Source organism: Nanorana parkeri, unplaced genomic scaffold (assembly GCF_000935625.1).
Source record: "Nanorana parkeri isolate BGI_ZX_2015 unplaced genomic scaffold, ASM93562v1 scaffold3589, whole genome shotgun sequence".
Taxonomy (NCBI): domain Eukaryota; kingdom Metazoa; phylum Chordata; class Amphibia; order Anura; family Dicroglossidae; genus Nanorana; species Nanorana parkeri.
In genome coordinates this window covers 22,080-40,579 of record NW_017309857.1, presented here as the reverse complement: position 1 = coordinate 40,579, position 18,500 = coordinate 22,080, and the positions used below count along the sequence as shown (strand labels likewise).

At 55.4% G+C, this 18,500-nt stretch overlaps 1 protein-coding gene across 1 annotated transcript; it reads left to right on the top strand.

The window, feature by feature from the left end:
* Positions 1 to 2,732: 2,732 nt before the first annotated feature.
* Positions 2,733 to 13,384, top strand: LOC108803308 (kremen protein 2-like). Its single transcript, XM_018575158.1, has 8 exons — positions 2,733 to 2,824; positions 3,199 to 3,367; positions 3,848 to 3,939; positions 4,627 to 4,751; positions 6,624 to 6,770; positions 7,298 to 7,655; positions 7,957 to 8,039; positions 13,343 to 13,384. The coding sequence occupies exons 1-8, from the start codon at positions 2,773 to 2,775 to the stop codon at positions 13,382 to 13,384; spliced, it is 1,068 nt and encodes a 355-aa protein (XP_018430660.1). The 5' UTR covers positions 2,733 to 2,772.
* The last annotated feature ends 5,116 nt before the right edge of the window (positions 13,385 to 18,500 follow it).

The following is an 18,500-nucleotide window of genomic DNA, read 5'->3' as shown; positions in this document are numbered from 1 at the left end:
GTCATAGCAAGGCATACGTAGAGGGTTGGGGGGTCTATCGCAGCATACGTAGAGGGTTGGGGGGTCTATCGCAGCATACGTAGAGGGTTGGGGGGTGTATCGTGGCAGCATACGTAGAGGGTTACCTATATACTGTATGCCGGGGGTCTCAGAAATGCCATCACAATACCTAGACTGGGTTCCCTTCATGTGACAAATCTGCCATCTCTCTGGACTGGGAGCTCTTCCTGGAGAAGAAGTGTTTTGGGGTCCACCACTGGACCACACTGAGGAGACCCCCCAACGTCGTATTGAAGACTGTGAAGATACTTGGACCCTCCTGACCTGTGGGGCTTCTATGAGGGACTTCCTCCCCGTACTCCTCAGGTGGGTTCGAGGGGGTTCTATGAGGGACTTCCTCCCCGTACTCCTCAGGTGGGTTTGTGGGGCTTCTATGAGGGACTTCCTCCCCGTACTCCTCAGGTGGGTTTGTGGGGCTTCTATGAGGGACTTCCTCCCCGTACTCCTCAGGTGGGTTTGTGGGGCTTCTATGAGGGACTTCCTCCCCGTACTCCTCAGGTGGGTTTGTGGGGCTTCTATGAGGGACTTCCTCCCCGTACTCCTCAGGTGGGTTTGTGGGGCTTCTATGAGGGACTTCCTCCCCGTACTCCTCAGGTGGGTTTGTGGGGCTTCTATGAGGGACTTCCTCCCCGTACTCCTCAGGTGGGTTTGTGGGGCTTCTATGAGGGACTTCCTCCCCGTACTCCTCAGGTGGGTTTGTGGGGCTTCTATGAGGGACTTCCTCCCCGTACTCCTCAGGTGGGTTTGTGGGGCTTCTATGAGGGACTTCCTCCCCGTACTCCTCAGGTGGGTTTGTGGGGCTTCTATGAGGGACTTCCTCCCCGTACTCCTCAGGTGGGTTTGTGGGGCTTCTATGAGGGACTTCCTCCCCGTACTCCTCAGGTGGGTTTGTGGGGCTTCTATTAGGGACTTCCTCCCCGTCCTCCTCAGGTGGGTTTGTGGGGCTTCTATGAGGGACTTCCTCCCCGTACTCCTCAGGTGGGTTCGAGGGGCTTCTATGAGGGACTTCCTCCCCGTACTCCTCAGGTGGGTTTGTGGGGCTTCTATGAGGGACTTCCTCCCCGTACTCCTCAGGTGGGTTTGTGGGGCTTCTATGAGGGACTTCCTCCCCGTACTCCTCAGGTGTGTTCGAGGGAGTTCTATGAGGGACTTCCTCCCCGTACTCCTCAGGTGGTTTCGAGGGGGTTCTATGAGGGACTTCCTCCCCGTACTCCTCAGGTGGGTTTGTGGGGCTTCTCTCCTGCAGAATATTTGGCTGGTTTCTTGGAATAGTATTTTGTCTTCACTGTCACTCATGTTTCCATAGTTGGGCCTCGGCCTCCGGTGAGGCTTCACCTCCATGGAAGATGCTGCTCCTGGCTCTTGTCCTCTACGTGGGGTGCGAGGCCTCACTCCCAGGTGTGTATTGAGGGTCTTCACGCCGACTAAAGGGTTAACCTGGGTTCTGGTTGCAGCATTGTTTACTCCCCGTACTCCTCAGGTGGGTTTGTGGGGCTTCTCTCCTGCAGAATATTTGGCTGGTTTCTTGGAATAGTATTTTGTCTTCACTGTCACTCATGTTTCCATAGTTGGGCCTCGGCCTCCGGTGAGGCTTCACCTCCATGGAAGATGCTGCTCCTGGCTCTTGTCCTCTACGTGGGGTGCGAGGCCTCACTCCCAGGTGTGTATTGAGGGTCTTCACGCCGACTAAAGGGTTAACCTGGGTTCTGGTTGCAGCATTGTTTACTCGCTCTCACCGGGTAAGTTCATCTCATGTCTTGTCCCTACATCGCATTCCTGCCTGGGGCTCCCGGCGTGTCGGGGCGGCTCCTGGGCCTCCTTTGAAGTGGGATTGATAGAAGGATGTTATGGGTCTCTGCTCCATGGGGGGAGGGGCAGATCAGATGGATCAGCCTTTGAAGTTTTCACTCTTTTGAAGTTGGGACTTGGAAGAGTTATTACCGTTGTCAGCACAGTGCTAGGACTGTATCTCACGAGCCTGGTGCGCAGAGCTGACAATCTAATCCGTGTGGATTCTTCTCTTTTCACGTTCAGAACATTCAGAATGCTTTACAGTGAACGGGAAGGACTATCGGGGATCTGTGAACCACGCCGGAGCAGAAGAAGTCCCGTGTCTCTACTGGAACCAGACCGTCCAGCACCGCTTCAACACGCATGCCGACCCATCCGGAGAACTGGGACTCGGGAGCCACAACCACTGCAGGTAACTCCACCGGTACGGATGATGGGGGCCACATCTGGACGGAGTCTCCTGAGGCTCCACCCCTCTTCATGAAGACCTCATAACCCTCCCATATGAAATCTCACGCGATTCACCGACCCTTCTCTCACGATTCACCGGCCCTTCTCTCACGATTCACCGGCCCTTCTCTCACGATTCACCGGCCCTTCTCTCACGATTTGGGGCTTCTATGAGGGACTTCCTCCCCGTACTCCTCAGGTGGGTTTGTGGGGCTTCTATGAGGGACTTCCTCCCCGTACTCCTCAGGTGTGTTCGAGGGAGTTCTATGAGGGACTTCCTCCCCGTACTCCTCAGGTGGTTTCGAGGGGGTTCTATGAGGGACTTCCTCCCCGTACTCCTCAGGTGGGTTTGTGGGGCTTCTCTCCTGCAGAATATTTGGCTGGTTTCTTGGAATAGTATTTTGTCTTCACTGTCACTCATGTTTCCATAGTTGGGCCTCGGCCTCCGGTGAGGCTTCACCTCCATGGAAGATGCTGCTCCTGGCTCTTGTCCTCTACGTGGGGTGCGAGGCCTCACTCCCAGGTGTGTATTGAGGGTCTTCACGCCGACTAAAGGGTTAACCTGGGTTCTGGTTGCAGCATTGTTTACTCGCTCTCACCGGGTAAGTTCATCTCATGTCTTGTCCCTACATCGCATTCCTGCCTGGGGCTCCCGGCGTGTCGGGGCGGCTCCTGGGCCTCCTTTGAAGTGGGATTGATAGAAGGATGTTATGGGTCTCTGCTCCATGGGGGGAGGGGCAGATCAGATGGATCAGCCTTTGAAGTTTTCACTCTTTTGAAGTTGGGACTTGGAAGAGTTATTACCGTTGTCAGCACAGTGCTAGGACTGTATCTCACGAGCCTGGTGCGCAGAGCTGACAATCTAATCCGTGTGGATTCTTCTCTTTTCACGTTCAGAACATTCAGAATGCTTTACAGTGAACGGGAAGGACTATCGGGGATCTGTGAACCACGCCGGAGCAGAAGAAGTCCCGTGTCTCTACTGGAACCAGACCGTCCAGCACCGCTTCAACACGCATGCCGACCCATCCGGAGAACTGGGACTCGGGAGCCACAACCACTGCAGGTAACTCCACCGGTACGGATGATGGGGGCCACATCTGGACGGAGTCTCCTGAGGCTCCACCCCTCTTCATGAAGACCTCATAACCCTCCCATATGAAATCTCACGCGATTCACCGACCCTTCTCTCACGATTCACCGGCCCTTCTCTCACGATTCACCGGCCCCTCTCTCACGATTCACCGGCCCCTCTCTCACGATTCACCGGCTCTTCTCTCGCCATTCACCGGCCCTTCTCTCGCCATTCACCGGCCCTTCTCTCACCATTCACCGGCCCTTCTCTCGCCATTCACCGGCCCTTCTCTCGCCATTCACCGGCCCTTCTCTCGCCATTCACCGGCCCTTCTCTCGCCATTCACCGGCCCTTCTCTCGCCATTCACCGGCCCTTCTCTCTGGAGGTCTCCATCTTCTGACTCTTCGGCTGAGGTGGAAAGGTCAGGATGTGGTCGGAGTCACCCCACAAGTAACGGTGTTTTCCTGCAGGAATCCGGATTCCGATGTCCAGCCGTGGTGCTACGTATCCGAGACGGAAGACGGACAATACTGGAAGTTCTGTGATATCCCGACGTGCCACAGTGAGTACCGCACACGCTTCCGGGAGGAAGATCATTCCAGACATCCCTACCGGGTCTCCTCTCCTGGGCTCCAGCACCGGGTCTCCTCTCCCGGGATCCGGCACCGGGTCTCCTCTCCCGGGATCCGGCACCGGGTCTCCTCTCCCGGGATCCGGCACCGGGTCTCCTCTCCCGGGCCCCGGCACCGGGTCTCCTCATCTTTGTAGGAACATTTCACCTTCACGTCAGTTGTGCTGTACCATGTGATCATTGATCGTGGCCCCCGCGTGTCAGGAACACGCCGACTGATCAGTCATACAAGTGATGGTTTCATTGATCGTTGTTATGATCGGTTGGGTGCACAGAGATAGGTCAGCGTGATCACATTACCGGACGGGTGACATCACCATTTGGGGGTCCCGCCACCATCACATGACTTATAATAATCCCGGGAATTCTGGGCAGATTATGTCCCTCCCCCGAGGATCCCGGACGGGTAAGGGTGGGAACGGTTTAGTATGCCCCCCACCCCCTTCCCCCATGAACTAGTTCCACAACATAGCACCCGGGGCAGACGCCACTCTCCTCCCTCCCCCGGGCGTTTGGTCACACGACCAGCACCGGATGGAGCTAGAAGCAGCGTTTCCCCCGGGAGATGACCAATGTCCGGGTTCCCTCCCATGAATGGTGACACGTGTCTCTCCGCAGTGCCCGGCTACATCGGATGCTTTGTGGACTACGGCTCTCCTCCGGCTCTCTCGGGGACCAGCGGCACCTCAGGAAAGCTGACCGTCCAAACCTGCATCCAGTTCTGCCGCATCAGAGAGTATCAGGTACTCCGTCATACCTCCCCACACGCCTGACTGACCACGTGACTGACCACGTGACTGAAGCCATGACTGACCACGTGACTGACCACGTGACTGACCATGTGACTGAAGCCATGACTGACCACGTGACTGACCACGTGACTGACCACGTGACTGACCACGTGACTGACCACGTGACTGACCACGTGACTGACCACATGACTGACGTTATGACTGACCACGTGACTGACCACATGACTGACACCATGACTGACCACGTGACTGACCACGTGACTGAAGCCATGACTGACCACGTGACTGACCAAATGGCTGAAGCCATGACTGATCATGTGACTGACCACGTGACTGACCACATGACTGACCACGTGACTGACCACGTGACTGACGCCATGACTGACCATGTGGCTGACCACATGGCTGACCACATGACTGACCACATGACTGACGCCATGACTGACGTTATGACTGACCACATGACTGACCACATGACTGACCACATGACCCCCGACATGACTGACCACATGACTGACGCCATGACTGACCACATGACCCCCCACATGACTGATCACATGACCCCCCAATACCCACATCAGGTCCCATTCACAGACCGCTGACACCAGGTTAAGGATCCTTATCTCGGTCACTTGACTCTAATTCTGAAGTACCATTGGACTCCCCCGGAGAGGCTCATTGTGTTGCATCTTCAGCCCGTCAGCTTCCATTCACTAAGACGGGGGTTTTAGGCCGTGCCGGGGTTCCGCTTTAGTCCGGTCGCTGCCGGAGCCCTTTTTAGGCCGGAAGATTACTTGTGATAGCATAGTGCAGGTGACGGGTTCTCTTTAAGGAGACGTCAGGGGTCTATTAAACGTCTAACGTCGCCCCTGCGCTCTGCCGGAGAGGACTGATCAGCTTGAACCTGGAAGTGATCGGAGCTGAGCGGCTCCAGGTTCATCCTTCACGGGGGCAGATTGAGGAACGCATGGTCACTCATCTCCCACCGCGGAGGTCCTGGGCCCCCAGGGGGGTCAGGTGATCCCGGGGAGTATGGGGGAAGGGCAGGGTTGTCATCTTCTGCAGGAGGTCGAAGTAATGGGACGGCTCTACAGGAGCCCAAATGACTCGTACCAGAAAGCCGGCATCTGAGGAGGACCATCTCCCGGCTGGTGGAGTCTGTTAGTGGAGGGAGAGGAGGGGCTTAAAGGGGAACTCCGGCCACCCAAATCTTTATTTAAATATATTCCTCCATGGCCACACAGGACATAAATCCACGTTGTGAGCACCAAATGCCATTGCAAACCCAGATATTACCTTGTAGAAGCAGTGACGTCATCACTGTGCAGAGTGCAAAGCTGTGGGAGGAGCCCAGAAGGATCCACCCACTACAGGAAACAGGAGGGGGCGGAGTCAAGACCAGTCACCTTGCACAAGGAGAGAGAGAAGCAGTGGGCGGTTTGTATTACAGGAGGGGGCGGAGACAAGACCAGTCACCCTGCACAAGGCGAGAGAACAGCAATGAGCGGTCTTTATTACAGGAGGGGGCGGAGACAAGACCGGTCACCCTGCACAAGGAGAGAGAGCAGCAGGGAGCGGTCTTTATTACATGGGGGGGGTGGGGAGGGGCAGGGAGAATGCCTCGCCCAGCACGGGAGGTACCGCACGTCACTGCTGCACAGACACGGTCCACTGTTGTCACCATCAGGAAGTGGCTGCAAAGAGGCTGCGGTAGACCCGATGGTAACCTGCGTTGCTGTAAATTCCATTTGAAGGATCCGTTTGTGATCCTGATGAAGGGAATATCTCCTGACATTGTCCATCAGAAGCTCCGCCTCCTCCGGAATGTCGGTACGAGTTGCTGATGTCCGATCTGTGTGTCAGTACGCAGGTCTGGAGGCGGGATACGCCTGTTTCTGCGGCGGTCCTTCCGATGTCGCCGCGTTGCAGCGGGTCAGCGGCTCCCGGTGTGATCACACCTGCTTCGGGAAGGCCAGCGAGGTCTGCGGCTTCAATAGAATGGGCAGTGTTGTAAAGAGGGGGCGTTGCTTATAAGAGAGGGTGGTACTCAGAGAGGGGAAGTGCTAAATAGGGGTGCGGTGCTCAACAGAGTGGGTGGTGCTCAACAGAATGGGCAGAGCTCAATAGTGGGGGCAGTGCTCAATAGAATGGGCGGTGCTCATTAGAGTGGGCGGTGCTCATCACAGGGGGCGTTGCTTAAAAGAGAGGGCAGTGCTCAGAGGGGGAAATGCTAAATAGGGGGGCAGTGCTGTACAGAATGGGCGGTGCTCAACCGAATGGGCAGAGCTCATTGGCCATTGCCATTGGCCTCAGCTCGAGCTTCGGAGAAGGAACACCCAAAAATCCAGATTTGGGAGGGGGCGGAGCTCCCCTCCCAAAAATGATGAAGACGGGACGGCAGAGAAAATGATTTAGAGATGAATGAAGAGACCGGCGGGTCATTTTCATGAGACTTCCCCTTTAAGAGAGCGGGCCCCCGATATGCAGGCAAATGGGCAACGATTATCCATCCATCTTTTACGTAGTCACCCCCATAGTTCCTGCACTGTGCTTTCTCTGCAGCATGGATCGGGGCCTGCAGCGGGAACTTCTCTTCTATGTCCGGGGTCCTGTACTCTCCGGACTATCCCGATGAATACAGTCCAGACAGAACTTGTCGGTGGGATATTCGCATCCCGGGGGCGGCCGCCATTGAGATGGAGTTTCATATCTTTCATGTTGAAGATCCGAATGATATTCTAGAGGTGAGAGATAAACAAGATGGAAGTCTTCTCATTCAAATAAATGGAGGCCAAGATCCCCCCAACGCGATCACCTTCCCGACCGGAGGTCTTCAGATCACCTTCACGTCTGACCGCACACACAATGGTCAAGGATTCGTAATGACCTACAAAGGTAAGACCAGCTGGAAGGGTTAGGCGCATTGTGGGATTTATCTAGAAGCAGAGACTCCATACTGAGCTTTGGTCATCACGGGCTGGTACCTGCTTCCTAGTTGTAGACTTTCCGTGGATAACATGGTATGGAAATATCTTTAATTCTGCCCCTTGAAACTGCCTAAAATGCTGATTAGGGACGAGGAATAGAGATGCATCTGAACATTATAGAGGAAGCCATACACAGGTCAGGTCAGGATGTTGTGTGTGTGCGTTCGGTTTCCGATACCAGAAATAACTCTCCTCATCCCGTGTTCCAGGTCTGATGCCCGAATCTGAGAAGTCTGCCGCTCCAGTTCATGTGAAGACCAAGAACAGTGAGTTCCACATTCCTCGTTGCCTGGTACCGTCCATTAGGGCCATCAGCTGTGGGGAGCTGGGGGTTCAGTTGGGGCGATGTTGGAGCAGATGAAGGGTTCAGTTGGGGCGATGTTGGAGCAGATGAAGGGTTCAGTTGGGGCGATGTTGGAGCGGATGTAGGGTTAGGGGCGATGTTGGAGCGGATGTAGGGTTAGGGGCGATGTAGGCGCGGATGTAGGGTTAGGGGCGATGTAGGCGCGGATGATGAAGGGTTCAGTGGGGGCGATGTAGGCGCGGATGTAGGGTTAGGGGCGATGTAGGCGCGAATGTAGGGTTAGGGGCGATGTTGGAACGGATGTAGGGTTAGGGGCCATGTTGGCGCGGATGATGTAGGGTTAGGTGCGATGTAGGCGCGGATGTAGGGTTCAGTTGGGGCGATGTTGGAGCGGATGTAGGGTTAGGGCGATGTTGGCGCGGATGATGTAGGGTTCAGTTGGGGGCGATGTAGGCGCGGATGATGTAGGGTTCAGTTGGGGCGATGTAGGCGCAGATGTAGGGTTAGGGGCGATGTTGGCGCGGATGTAGGGTTAGGGCGATGTTGGCACGGATGTAGGGTTAGGGCGATGTTGGCGCGGATGATGTAGGGTTAGGGGCGATGTTGGCGCGGATGATGTAGGGTTAGGGGCGATGTTGGAGCGGATGTAGGGTTCAGTTGGGGCGATGTAGGCGCGGATGTAGGGTTAGGGGCGATGTAGGGTTCAGTTGGGGCGATGTAGGCGCAAGTGATGTAGGGTTCAGTTGGGGTGATGTAGGCGCGGATGTAGGGTTCAGTTGGGGCGATGTAGGCGCGGATGTGGGGTTCAGTTGGGGGCGATGTAGGCGCGGATGTAGGGTTAGGGGCGATGTTGGCGCGGATGTAGGGTTAGGGGCGATGTAGGCGCGGATGTAGGGTTAGGGGCAATGTTGGAGCGGATGTAGGGTTAGGGGAGATGTAGGCGCGGATGTAGGGTTCAGTTGGGGTGATGTAGGCGCGGATGTAGGGTTCAGTTGGGGCGATGTAGGCGCGGATGTAGGGTTCAGTTGGGGGCGATGTAGGCGCGGATGTAGGGTTAGGGGCGATGTTGGCGCGGATGTAGGGTTAGGGGCGATGTAGGCGCGGATGTAGGGTTAGGGGCAATGTTGGAGCGGATGTAGGGTTAGGGGAGATGTAGGCGCGGATGTAGGGTTCAGTTGGGGTGATGTAGGCGCGGATGTAGGGTTCAGTTGGGGCGATGTAGGCGCGGATGTAGGGTTCAGTTGGGGGCGATGTAGGCGCGGATGTAGGGTTAGGGGCGATGTTGGCGCGGATGTAGGGTTAGGGGCGATGTAGGCGCGGATGTAGGGTTAGGGGCAATGTTGGAGCGGATGTAGGGTTAGGGGAGATGTAGGCGCGGATGTAGGGTTCAGTTGGGGTGATGTAGGCGCGGATGTAGGGTTCAGTTGGGGCGATGTAGGCGCGGATGTAGGGTTCAGTTGGGGGCGATGTAGGCGCGGATGTAGGGTTAGGGGCGATGTTGGCGCGGATGTAGGGTTAGGGGCGATGTAGGCGCGGATGTAGGGTTAGGGGCAATGTTGGAGCGGATGTAGGGTTAGGGGAGATGTAGGCGCGGATGTAGGGTTCAGTTGGGGTGATGTAGGCGCGGATGTAGGGTTCAGTTGGGGCGATGTAGGCGCGGATGTAGGGTTCAGTTGGGGGCGATGTAGGCGCGGATGTAGGGTTAGGGGCGATGTTGGCGCGGATGTAGGGTTAGGGGCGATGTAGGCGCGGATGTAGGGTTAGGGGCAATGTTGGAGCGGATGTAGGGTTAGGGGAGATGTAGGCGCGGATGTAGGGTTCAGTTGGGGTGATGTAGGCGCGGATGTAGGGTTCAGTTGGGGCGATGTAGGCGCGGATGTAGGGTTCAGTTGGGGGCGATGTAGGCGCGGATGTAGGGTTAGGGGCGATGTTGGCGCGGATGTAGGGTTAGGGGCGATGTAGGCGCGGATGTAGGGTTAGGGGCAATGTTGGAGCGGATGTAGGGTTAGGGGAGATGTAGGCGCGGATGTAGGGTTCAGTTGGGGTGATGTAGGCGCGGATGTAGGGTTCAGTTGGGGCGATGTAGGCGCGGATGTAGGGTTCAGTTGGGGGCGATGTAGGCGCGGATGTAGGGTTAGGGGCGATGTTGGCGCGGATGTAGGGTTAGGGGCGATGTAGGCGCGGATGTAGGGTTAGGGGCAATGTTGGAGCGGATGTAGGGTTAGGGGAGATGTAGGCGCGGATGTAGGGTTCAGTTGGGGTGATGTAGGCGCGGATGTAGGGTTCAGTTGGGGCGATGTAGGCGCGGATGTAGGGTTCAGTTGGGGGCGATGTAGGCGCGGATGTAGGGTTAGGGGCGATGTTGGCGCGGATGTAGGGTTAGGGGCGATGTAGGCGCGGATGTAGGGTTAGGGGCAATGTTGGAGCGGATGTAGGGTTAGGGGAGATGTAGGCGCGGATGTAGGGTTCAGTTGGGGTGATGTAGGCGCGGATGTAGGGTTCAGTTGGGGCGATGTAGGCGCGGATGTAGGGTTCAGTTGGGGGCGATGTAGGCGCGGATGTAGGGTTAGGGGCGATGTTGGCGCGGATGTAGGGTTAGGGGCGATGTAGGCGCGGATGTAGGGTTAGGGGCAATGTTGGAGCGGATGTAGGGTTAGGGGAGATGTAGGCGCGGATGTAGGGTTCAGTTGGGGTGATGTAGGCGCGGATGTAGGGTTCAGTTGGGGCGATGTAGGCGCGGATGTAGGGTTCAGTTGGGGGCGATGTAGGCGCGGATGTAGGGTTAGGGGCGATGTTGGCGCGGATGTAGGGTTAGGGGCGATGTAGGCGCGGATGTAGGGTTAGGGGCAATGTTGGAGCGGATGTAGGGTTAGGGGAGATGTAGGCGCGGATGTAGGGTTCAGTTGGGGTGATGTAGGCGCGGATGTAGGGTTCAGTTGGGGCGATGTAGGCGCGGATGTAGGGTTCAGTTGGGGGCGATGTAGGCGCGGATGTAGGGTTAGGGGCGATGTTGGCGCGGATGTAGGGTTAGGGGCGATGTAGGCGCGGATGTAGGGTTAGGGGCAATGTTGGAGCGGATGTAGGGTTAGGGGAGATGTAGGCGCGGATGTAGGGTTCAGTTGGGGTGATGTAGGCGCGGATGTAGGGTTCAGTTGGGGCGATGTAGGCGCGGATGTAGGGTTCAGTTGGGGGCGATGTAGGCGCGGATGTAGGGTTAGGGGCGATGTTGGCGCGGATGTAGGGTTAGGGGCGATGTAGGCGCGGATGTAGGGTTAGGGGCAATGTTGGAGCGGATGTAGGGTTAGGGGAGATGTAGGCGCGGATGTAGGGTTCAGTTGGGGTGATGTAGGCGCGGATGTAGGGTTCAGTTGGGGCGATGTAGGCGCGGATGTAGGGTTCAGTTGGGGGCGATGTAGGCGCGGATGTAGGGTTAGGGGCGATGTTGGCGCGGATGTAGGGTTAGGGGCGATGTAGGCGCGGATGTAGGGTTAGGGGCAATGTTGGAGCGGATGTAGGGTTAGGGGAGATGTAGGCGCGGATGTAGGGTTCAGTTGGGGTGATGTAGGCGCGGATGTAGGGTTCAGTTGGGGCGATGTAGGCGCGGATGTAGGGTTCAGTTGGGGGCGATGTAGGCGCGGATGTAGGGTTAGGGGCGATGTTGGCGCGGATGTAGGGTTAGGGGCGATGTAGGCGCGGATGTAGGGTTAGGGGCAATGTTGGAGCGGATGTAGGGTTAGGGGAGATGTAGGCGCGGATGTAGGGTTCAGTTGGGGTGATGTAGGCGCGGATGTAGGGTTCAGTTGGGGCGATGTAGGCGCGGATGTAGGGTTCAGTTGGGGGCGATGTAGGCGCGGATGTAGGGTTAGGGGCGATGTTGGCGCGGATGTAGGGTTAGGGGCGATGTAGGCGCGGATGTAGGGTTAGGGGCAATGTTGGAGCGGATGTAGGGTTAGGGGAGATGTAGGCGCGGATGTAGGGTTCAGTTGGGGTGATGTAGGCGCGGATGTAGGGTTCAGTTGGGGCGATGTAGGCGCGGATGTAGGGTTCAGTTGGGGGCGATGTAGGCGCGGATGTAGGGTTAGGGGCGATGTTGGCGCGGATGTAGGGTTAGGGGCGATGTAGGCGCGGATGTAGGGTTAGGGGCAATGTTGGAGCGGATGTAGGGTTAGGGGAGATGTAGGCGCGGATGTAGGGTTCAGTTGGGGTGATGTAGGCGCGGATGTAGGGTTCAGTTGGGGCGATGTAGGCGCGGATGTAGGGTTCAGTTGGGGGCGATGTAGGCGCGGATGTAGGGTTAGGGGCGATGTTGGCGCGGATGTAGGGTTAGGGGCGATGTAGGCGCGGATGTAGGGTTAGGGGCAATGTTGGAGCGGATGTAGGGTTAGGGGAGATGTAGGCGCGGATGTAGGGTTCAGTTGGGGTGATGTAGGCGCGGATGTAGGGTTCAGTTGGGGCGATGTAGGCGCGGATGTAGGGTTCAGTTGGGGGCGATGTAGGCGCGGATGTAGGGTTAGGGGCGATGTTGGCGCGGATGTAGGGTTAGGGGCGATGTAGGCGCGGATGTAGGGTTAGGGGCAATGTTGGAGCGGATGTAGGGTTAGTGGGGGGGGGGGGGGGCGGATGGGGTGAATAGGAGCCCTCGGGGACCAAACCCTCATTCAAGTCCCGGTGAATCATCCGTAGAAACATATCCGACTGGACGACTCCTAACTCAATTGCCCGCCCGCATAGACCTCACGGCCAGGACCAGCATGCCACGGGGGCTTATGGCAAGGCCAGGTACATTGATGCCGCTTGCAGCTCCTCAGTCCTCCTTACTCGCCTGTAGCGGACCTAAACTTTGGGGTTCAGTGCATACCCTCATTCAAGTCCCGGTGAATCATCCGTAGAAACATATCCGACTGGACGACTCCTAACTCAATTGCCCGCCCGCATAGACCTCACGGCCAGGACCAGCATGCCACGGGGGCTTATGGCAAGGCCAGGTACATTGATGCCGCTTGCAGCTCCTCAGTCCTCCTTACTCGCCTGTAGCGGACCTAAACTTTGGGGTTCAGTGCACTTTATCCTCGGGGCCCCCAACTTGGCTGTCCATAGAATCCTCCGAGACCCATTATCCCCCCCCTGTATGGATCGATCTCGTTCCAGCCGCCTCAGACCTGGGTTCGGGTCATGTGATCTTGTAAGCTCCGCCCCGGTCCAGAAGCGAGAGTTGAGGAATGATGTTGTGATCGTCGGATCGGTACCGGATGTTCTTATTCTTATTCATGGGGGTTGTGTTGTTTTCTCAGGTACGCTCCCTGTGGACGGCGGGCCCCGGTCCTGGACGGTGAACGCTCATTCTGCTCCATTCTGTACAGACAAGAGAAGGAATTACTGACCTGGGGTGAATGAAGCCTGCGATCAGCACACGGTCACGTTTAGGGACATAACATGGACACTCTTACAGTGCTGGACACCGAGAGGGTGAAACAGACTTCTTGGACCGGGGACTACTTCCCGCTCTCAGTGCCGCTGGACATGTTCTATGAAGGCCGAGCACGCGATCAGACCTGAAAGTCCGGCCAACCGCCCTCTGCTTCTCTGGACACGGCTGGCACGCGGGTTCTACGGGCAGTTCTGGCAGCTGGACCTCTTATAAAGGTCCAAATGCCTGTTCTGCCTCTCAGCCCTGGAAGATCCCTCTGCTCACCATTGGTGAACCTTACTGTAAATTCTCCACCGATCTCCTATTCTGCCCCCAAGTGTCACCTTCAGGGAGAAGCTGCAGAACATGGAATCGTTCCCAGGGACCCATCGCAGCCACCCTTCCCGGGGACCCATCGCAGCGACTCTTCCCGGGGACCCATCGCAGCGACTCTTCCCGGGGACCCATCGCAGCGACTCTTCCCGGGGACCCATCGCAGCGACTCTTCCCGGGGACCCATCGCAGCGACTCTTCCCGGGGACCCATCGCAGCGACTCTTCCCGGGGACCCATCGCAGCGACTCTTCCCGGGGACCCATCGCAGCGACTCTTCCCGGGGACCCATCGCAGCGACTCTTCCCGGGGACCCATCGCAGCGACTCTTCCCGGGGACCCATCGCAGCGACTCTTCCCGGGGACCCATCGCAGCGACTCTTCCCGGGGACCCATCGCAGCGACTCTTCCCGGGGACCCATCGCAGCGACTCTTCCCGGGGACCCATCGCAGCGACTCTTCCCGGGGACCCATCGCAGCGACTCTTCCCGGGGACCCATCGCAGCGACTCTTCCCGGGGACCCATCGCAGCGACTCTTCCCGGGGACCCATCGCAGCGACTCTTCCCGGGGACCCATCGCAGCGACTCTTCCCGGGGACCCATCGCAGCGACTCTTCCCGGGGACCCATCGCAGCGACTCTTCCCGGGGACCCATCGCAGCGACTCTTCCCGGGGACCCATCGCAGCGACTCTTCCCGGGGACCCATCGCAGCGACTCTTCCCGGGGACCCATCGCAGCGACTCTTCCCGGGGACCCATCGCAGCGACTCTTCCCGGGGACCCATCGCAGCGACTCTTCCCGGGGACCCATCGCAGCGACTCTTCCCGGGGACCCATCGCAGCGACCCTTCCCGGGGACCCATCACCGTAATCTTATTACAAGGATCCAATCATAGCTTGTGTATAGAAGACGCCTCTTCACTTTCCTCTCTCAATGGCAGAGTTCCACTTTAACATTTATTCACATAACATTCAAGTGGACCTGTCATGAAGGGCCCAATAGCGGCGGCGGCGTCTTGCAGGCACCATGTCATTCAGATGTGAGATGTACTGGAGGAGGAGCTTCCTCACTCAGGTTACATACAGCTGGACCGGAGCTCGGGGTCCTGATTATAAAGTGGACCTGTCATGTCCGTGTAGAAACCTGTAAAAGACGGTATAATGAGCGGCGGCCGCGCTTCACGAGAGCCATACAATGTGAGTGATGTACAATGATGTGTATAAAGGAGTGACACGTACATCCCGATGTCTTCTGTACCTTCCTCCCTCTGGTCATACGTGTGACAATCTCCTTTTATATGTAATATGAGGACAATCCGCCATTTTGTATCCGGTCCCCCCCCCCCCGGGGTAGAGGTAAGGAGAGATGCAGAGGGCTCGTCTGATTGGATAAAGATTGAATGGATTCTGCTTTCTCCTGGTATTGCATAGTTTAACCCCTTGGTGCAAATACGGGACCGCTAAATAGTGATCCGGTATCTGACAGCTGAGAGAGCAGAGAGGGGGCGGAGCGAGTCCCCTCCCTGCTATTCGCTGTGACAGCTCAGAGACCGATGTTTAGATACATTTCACCCGAGAGATACAATGTATATCTAATGAGTGGAATGTATGGGTCCGGTTCACACCTCGCCGTATTTCCGCCCATCCGAACGCGATACAAAGCGGCCCACGCCTGAAAAGGTACATGCACTTCTTTGGGCCGTTTTGGTCGCGCGTTTCCATTGGGATACAGCCAAGTAGCCCACGGAAACGCGCGTTTTTTTTACTGTGAATCGCAGTAAAAACGCGTGACAAACGCGCGACGCGAACCGCGCGACAAACGCGCATATTCAATACGCCTAGGTGTGAACCCAGCCTTATTGTACTCAGTTAGCCCTCGTTCACACCTGAACGTTTTGTAGCGCGTTCTACGCTCGACGAACGCGCTACAAAGCGCTCAAACATCTAAATCCCATCGTATTCAATGGTCTCGTTCCCACCTCGGCGTATTTCCGCCCGTCCCTAACACGCTACAAAACGGCCCGCGCCTGGAAAGGTCCCGGGACTACTTTGGGCTGTTTTTGTTTTGCGCGTTTCCATTGGGATACAGCCAAGTAGCCCTCGGAGACGCGCGACGGTCGCGCGACTTTTTTACCGCGAATCGCGCATGTGCAATACGCCTAGGTGTGAACGAGACCTGAGAGAGCAGAGAGGGGGCGGAGCGAGTCCCCTCCCTGCTATTCGCTGTGACAGCTCAGAGACCGATGTTTAGATACATTTCACACAAGAGATACAATGTATCAGTTGTGATCCTCGGGCCAATCAGAGAGCTTGTAGTGAGATCTGAATCTGAGGCGCTGTCAGGATCCGTCTCTGAGGTTATTATTAGGCTCTGTTCACACCTAGGCGTATCGAATATGCGCGTTTCGTGACGCGCGTTTTTACTGCGATCCGCGGTAAAAAAAAAAAAAAGGGCTCCTTGGCTGTATCCCAATGGAAACGCGCGACAAAAACGCAGCAAAGAAGCTCCTGGGCCTTTTCAGGCGCGGCCCGTTTTGTAGGGCGTTCGGACGGGCGGAAATACGGCGAGGTGTGAACCACGCCCATAGAAAACAATGGGATTTAGATGTTTGAGCGTTTTGCAGAGCGTTCGCCGAGCATTGAACGCGCTACAAAACGTACAGGTGTGAACCGGGCCTTAGCTGTTCCTAAAGGTGCCCATACACCGCACGATTCTCGTACGAGAATGGCGGGAAATCCCGCGATCGTACGAGAATCGAGCAGTGTGGACGAAGACGTGCGACCGCTTCTACTGTGCGGTCGCACGTCTTTTGTCTAAGGAGCGCGCTAGAAAACCAGCCGGGAATCGTCCGATTTTCGGCTGGTTAGAACGGTGCTCGGGAGACAAATGCCGAACGGGCCGGTGTGTGCACGCTGCCCGTTCAGCATTGCGGTTATCGGAAGCTCCGCCCCTCAGCGGGGGGCGCGGCTTGCGATGATCGAGAGTGCGATCTGCCTGTCCAGGATGGGCAGATCGTACGTTTTTTTAATCACTTTACAACCATCGCAAGACTAAGGTCCAAGAACTAAGGTCCCGCGATGGTTGTACCGTGTATGGCCGCCTTTAGTTTGGTGCGGCCAATTAATAGCCACATATTTTTAAAAAAAGTGAATTTATCGAGCCGTCATAGCGACCGCTTCATATAAAATGACCAAAAAAAAAACATTGTAAAAAAAAAAAAGTGTAAAACAAAATTAGGAAAATAAAGATGAAATATAAATATATTTGTTACCGTATATACTCGAGTATAAGCCATCCGAGTATAAGCCGTCCCGAGTATAAGCCATCTGAGTATAAGCCGTCCCGAGTATAAGCCATCCGTGGGGGGGCACTTTTCCGCACAAAAAATGTGCTGAAAATCTCGGCTTCTACTCGAGTATATACCGTATACTATAATCAATATAAAAAAATAATCATCATCAAAACTTGTGAAAAAAGTGTTTCTTCTGGTTTATTTCATTTTTTTTATTTTATTCAACCTAAGTGAGGGGTCAGGTACACATGTTGGATATAATGATATCGCCCGATCCGTCCTCTAACATACAACATATAACATGTGAGGGGACGTGTCCTCTAACATACAACATATAACATGTGAGGGGACGTGTCCTCTAACATACAACATATAACATGTGTACCTATCTGTCCTCTATCATACAATATATAACATGTGCGGGGACATGTCCTCTAACATTTAACATGTGCGGGGACGTGTCCTTTAACATACAACATATAACATGTGTACCTATCTGTCCTCTAACATACAATATATAACATGTGCGGGGACGTGTCCTCTAACATACAACATATAACATGTGCGGGGACATGTCCTGTAACATACAATATATAACATGCTTGGGGACATGTCCTCTAACATACAACATGTGCGGGGACATGTCCTCTTATATAACATGTGCGGGCACATGGCCTCTAACATACAACATATAACATGTGCGGGGACATGTCCTCTAACATACAACATATAACATGTGCGGGGACATGTCCTCTAACATACAACATATAACATGTGCGGGGACATGTCCTCTAACATACAACATATAACATGTGCGGGGACATGTCCTCTAACACACAAAATATATAACATGTGCGGGGACATGTCCTCTAACATACAACATATAACATGTGCGGGGACATGTCCTCTAACATACAACATATAACATGTGCGGGGACATGTCCTCTAACATACAATATATAACATGTGCGGGGACATGTCTTTTAAACATACAACATATAACATGTGCGGGGACATGTCCTCTAACATATAACATGTGCGGGGACATGTCCTCTAACATACAACATATAACATGAACATGTGCGGGGACATGTCCTCTAACATACAACATATAACATGTGCGGGGACATTTAGTAAGAACGTATATCACTGACGGGGAAGAATCGCACAGCAACAATGTAACAAGCATGTCCGTCATTCAAGTGACATGAAACCCTCAGATTGTGTAACATAAAACAATACTGCAATGTGCGCCGCCCTGTACTCCATGGTGGTCTCCCTTCTCTTTGCTGCTCTTCCTTTTAAATCCTCATGTCTTCTCATGCTGGGGGAGAACTTCCCTTTGCAGCAGACGGCCTTGTCTCTGGAATGGATACACGGTGTCTGTGTGTAGATTCGCAACCTGAGCCAGCACTA

What these genes read in the sequence shown, in the direction of transcription:
- LOC108803308 (XM_018575158.1), top strand. Translation starts at nt 2,773, where the DNA reads ATGCTGCTCCTGGCTCTTGTCCTCTACGTGGGGTGCGAGGCCTCACTC. An exon ending in TGATATCCCGACGTGCCACA is followed by an intron (nt 3,940 to 4,626) that starts GTGAGTACCGCA and finishes GTCTCTCCGCAG; the next exon opens with TGCCCGGCTACATCGGATGC. An exon ending in TCAATAGAATGGGCAGTGTT is followed by an intron (nt 6,771 to 7,297) that starts GTAAAGAGGGGG and finishes TCACCCCCATAG; the next exon opens with TTCCTGCACTGTGCTTTCTC.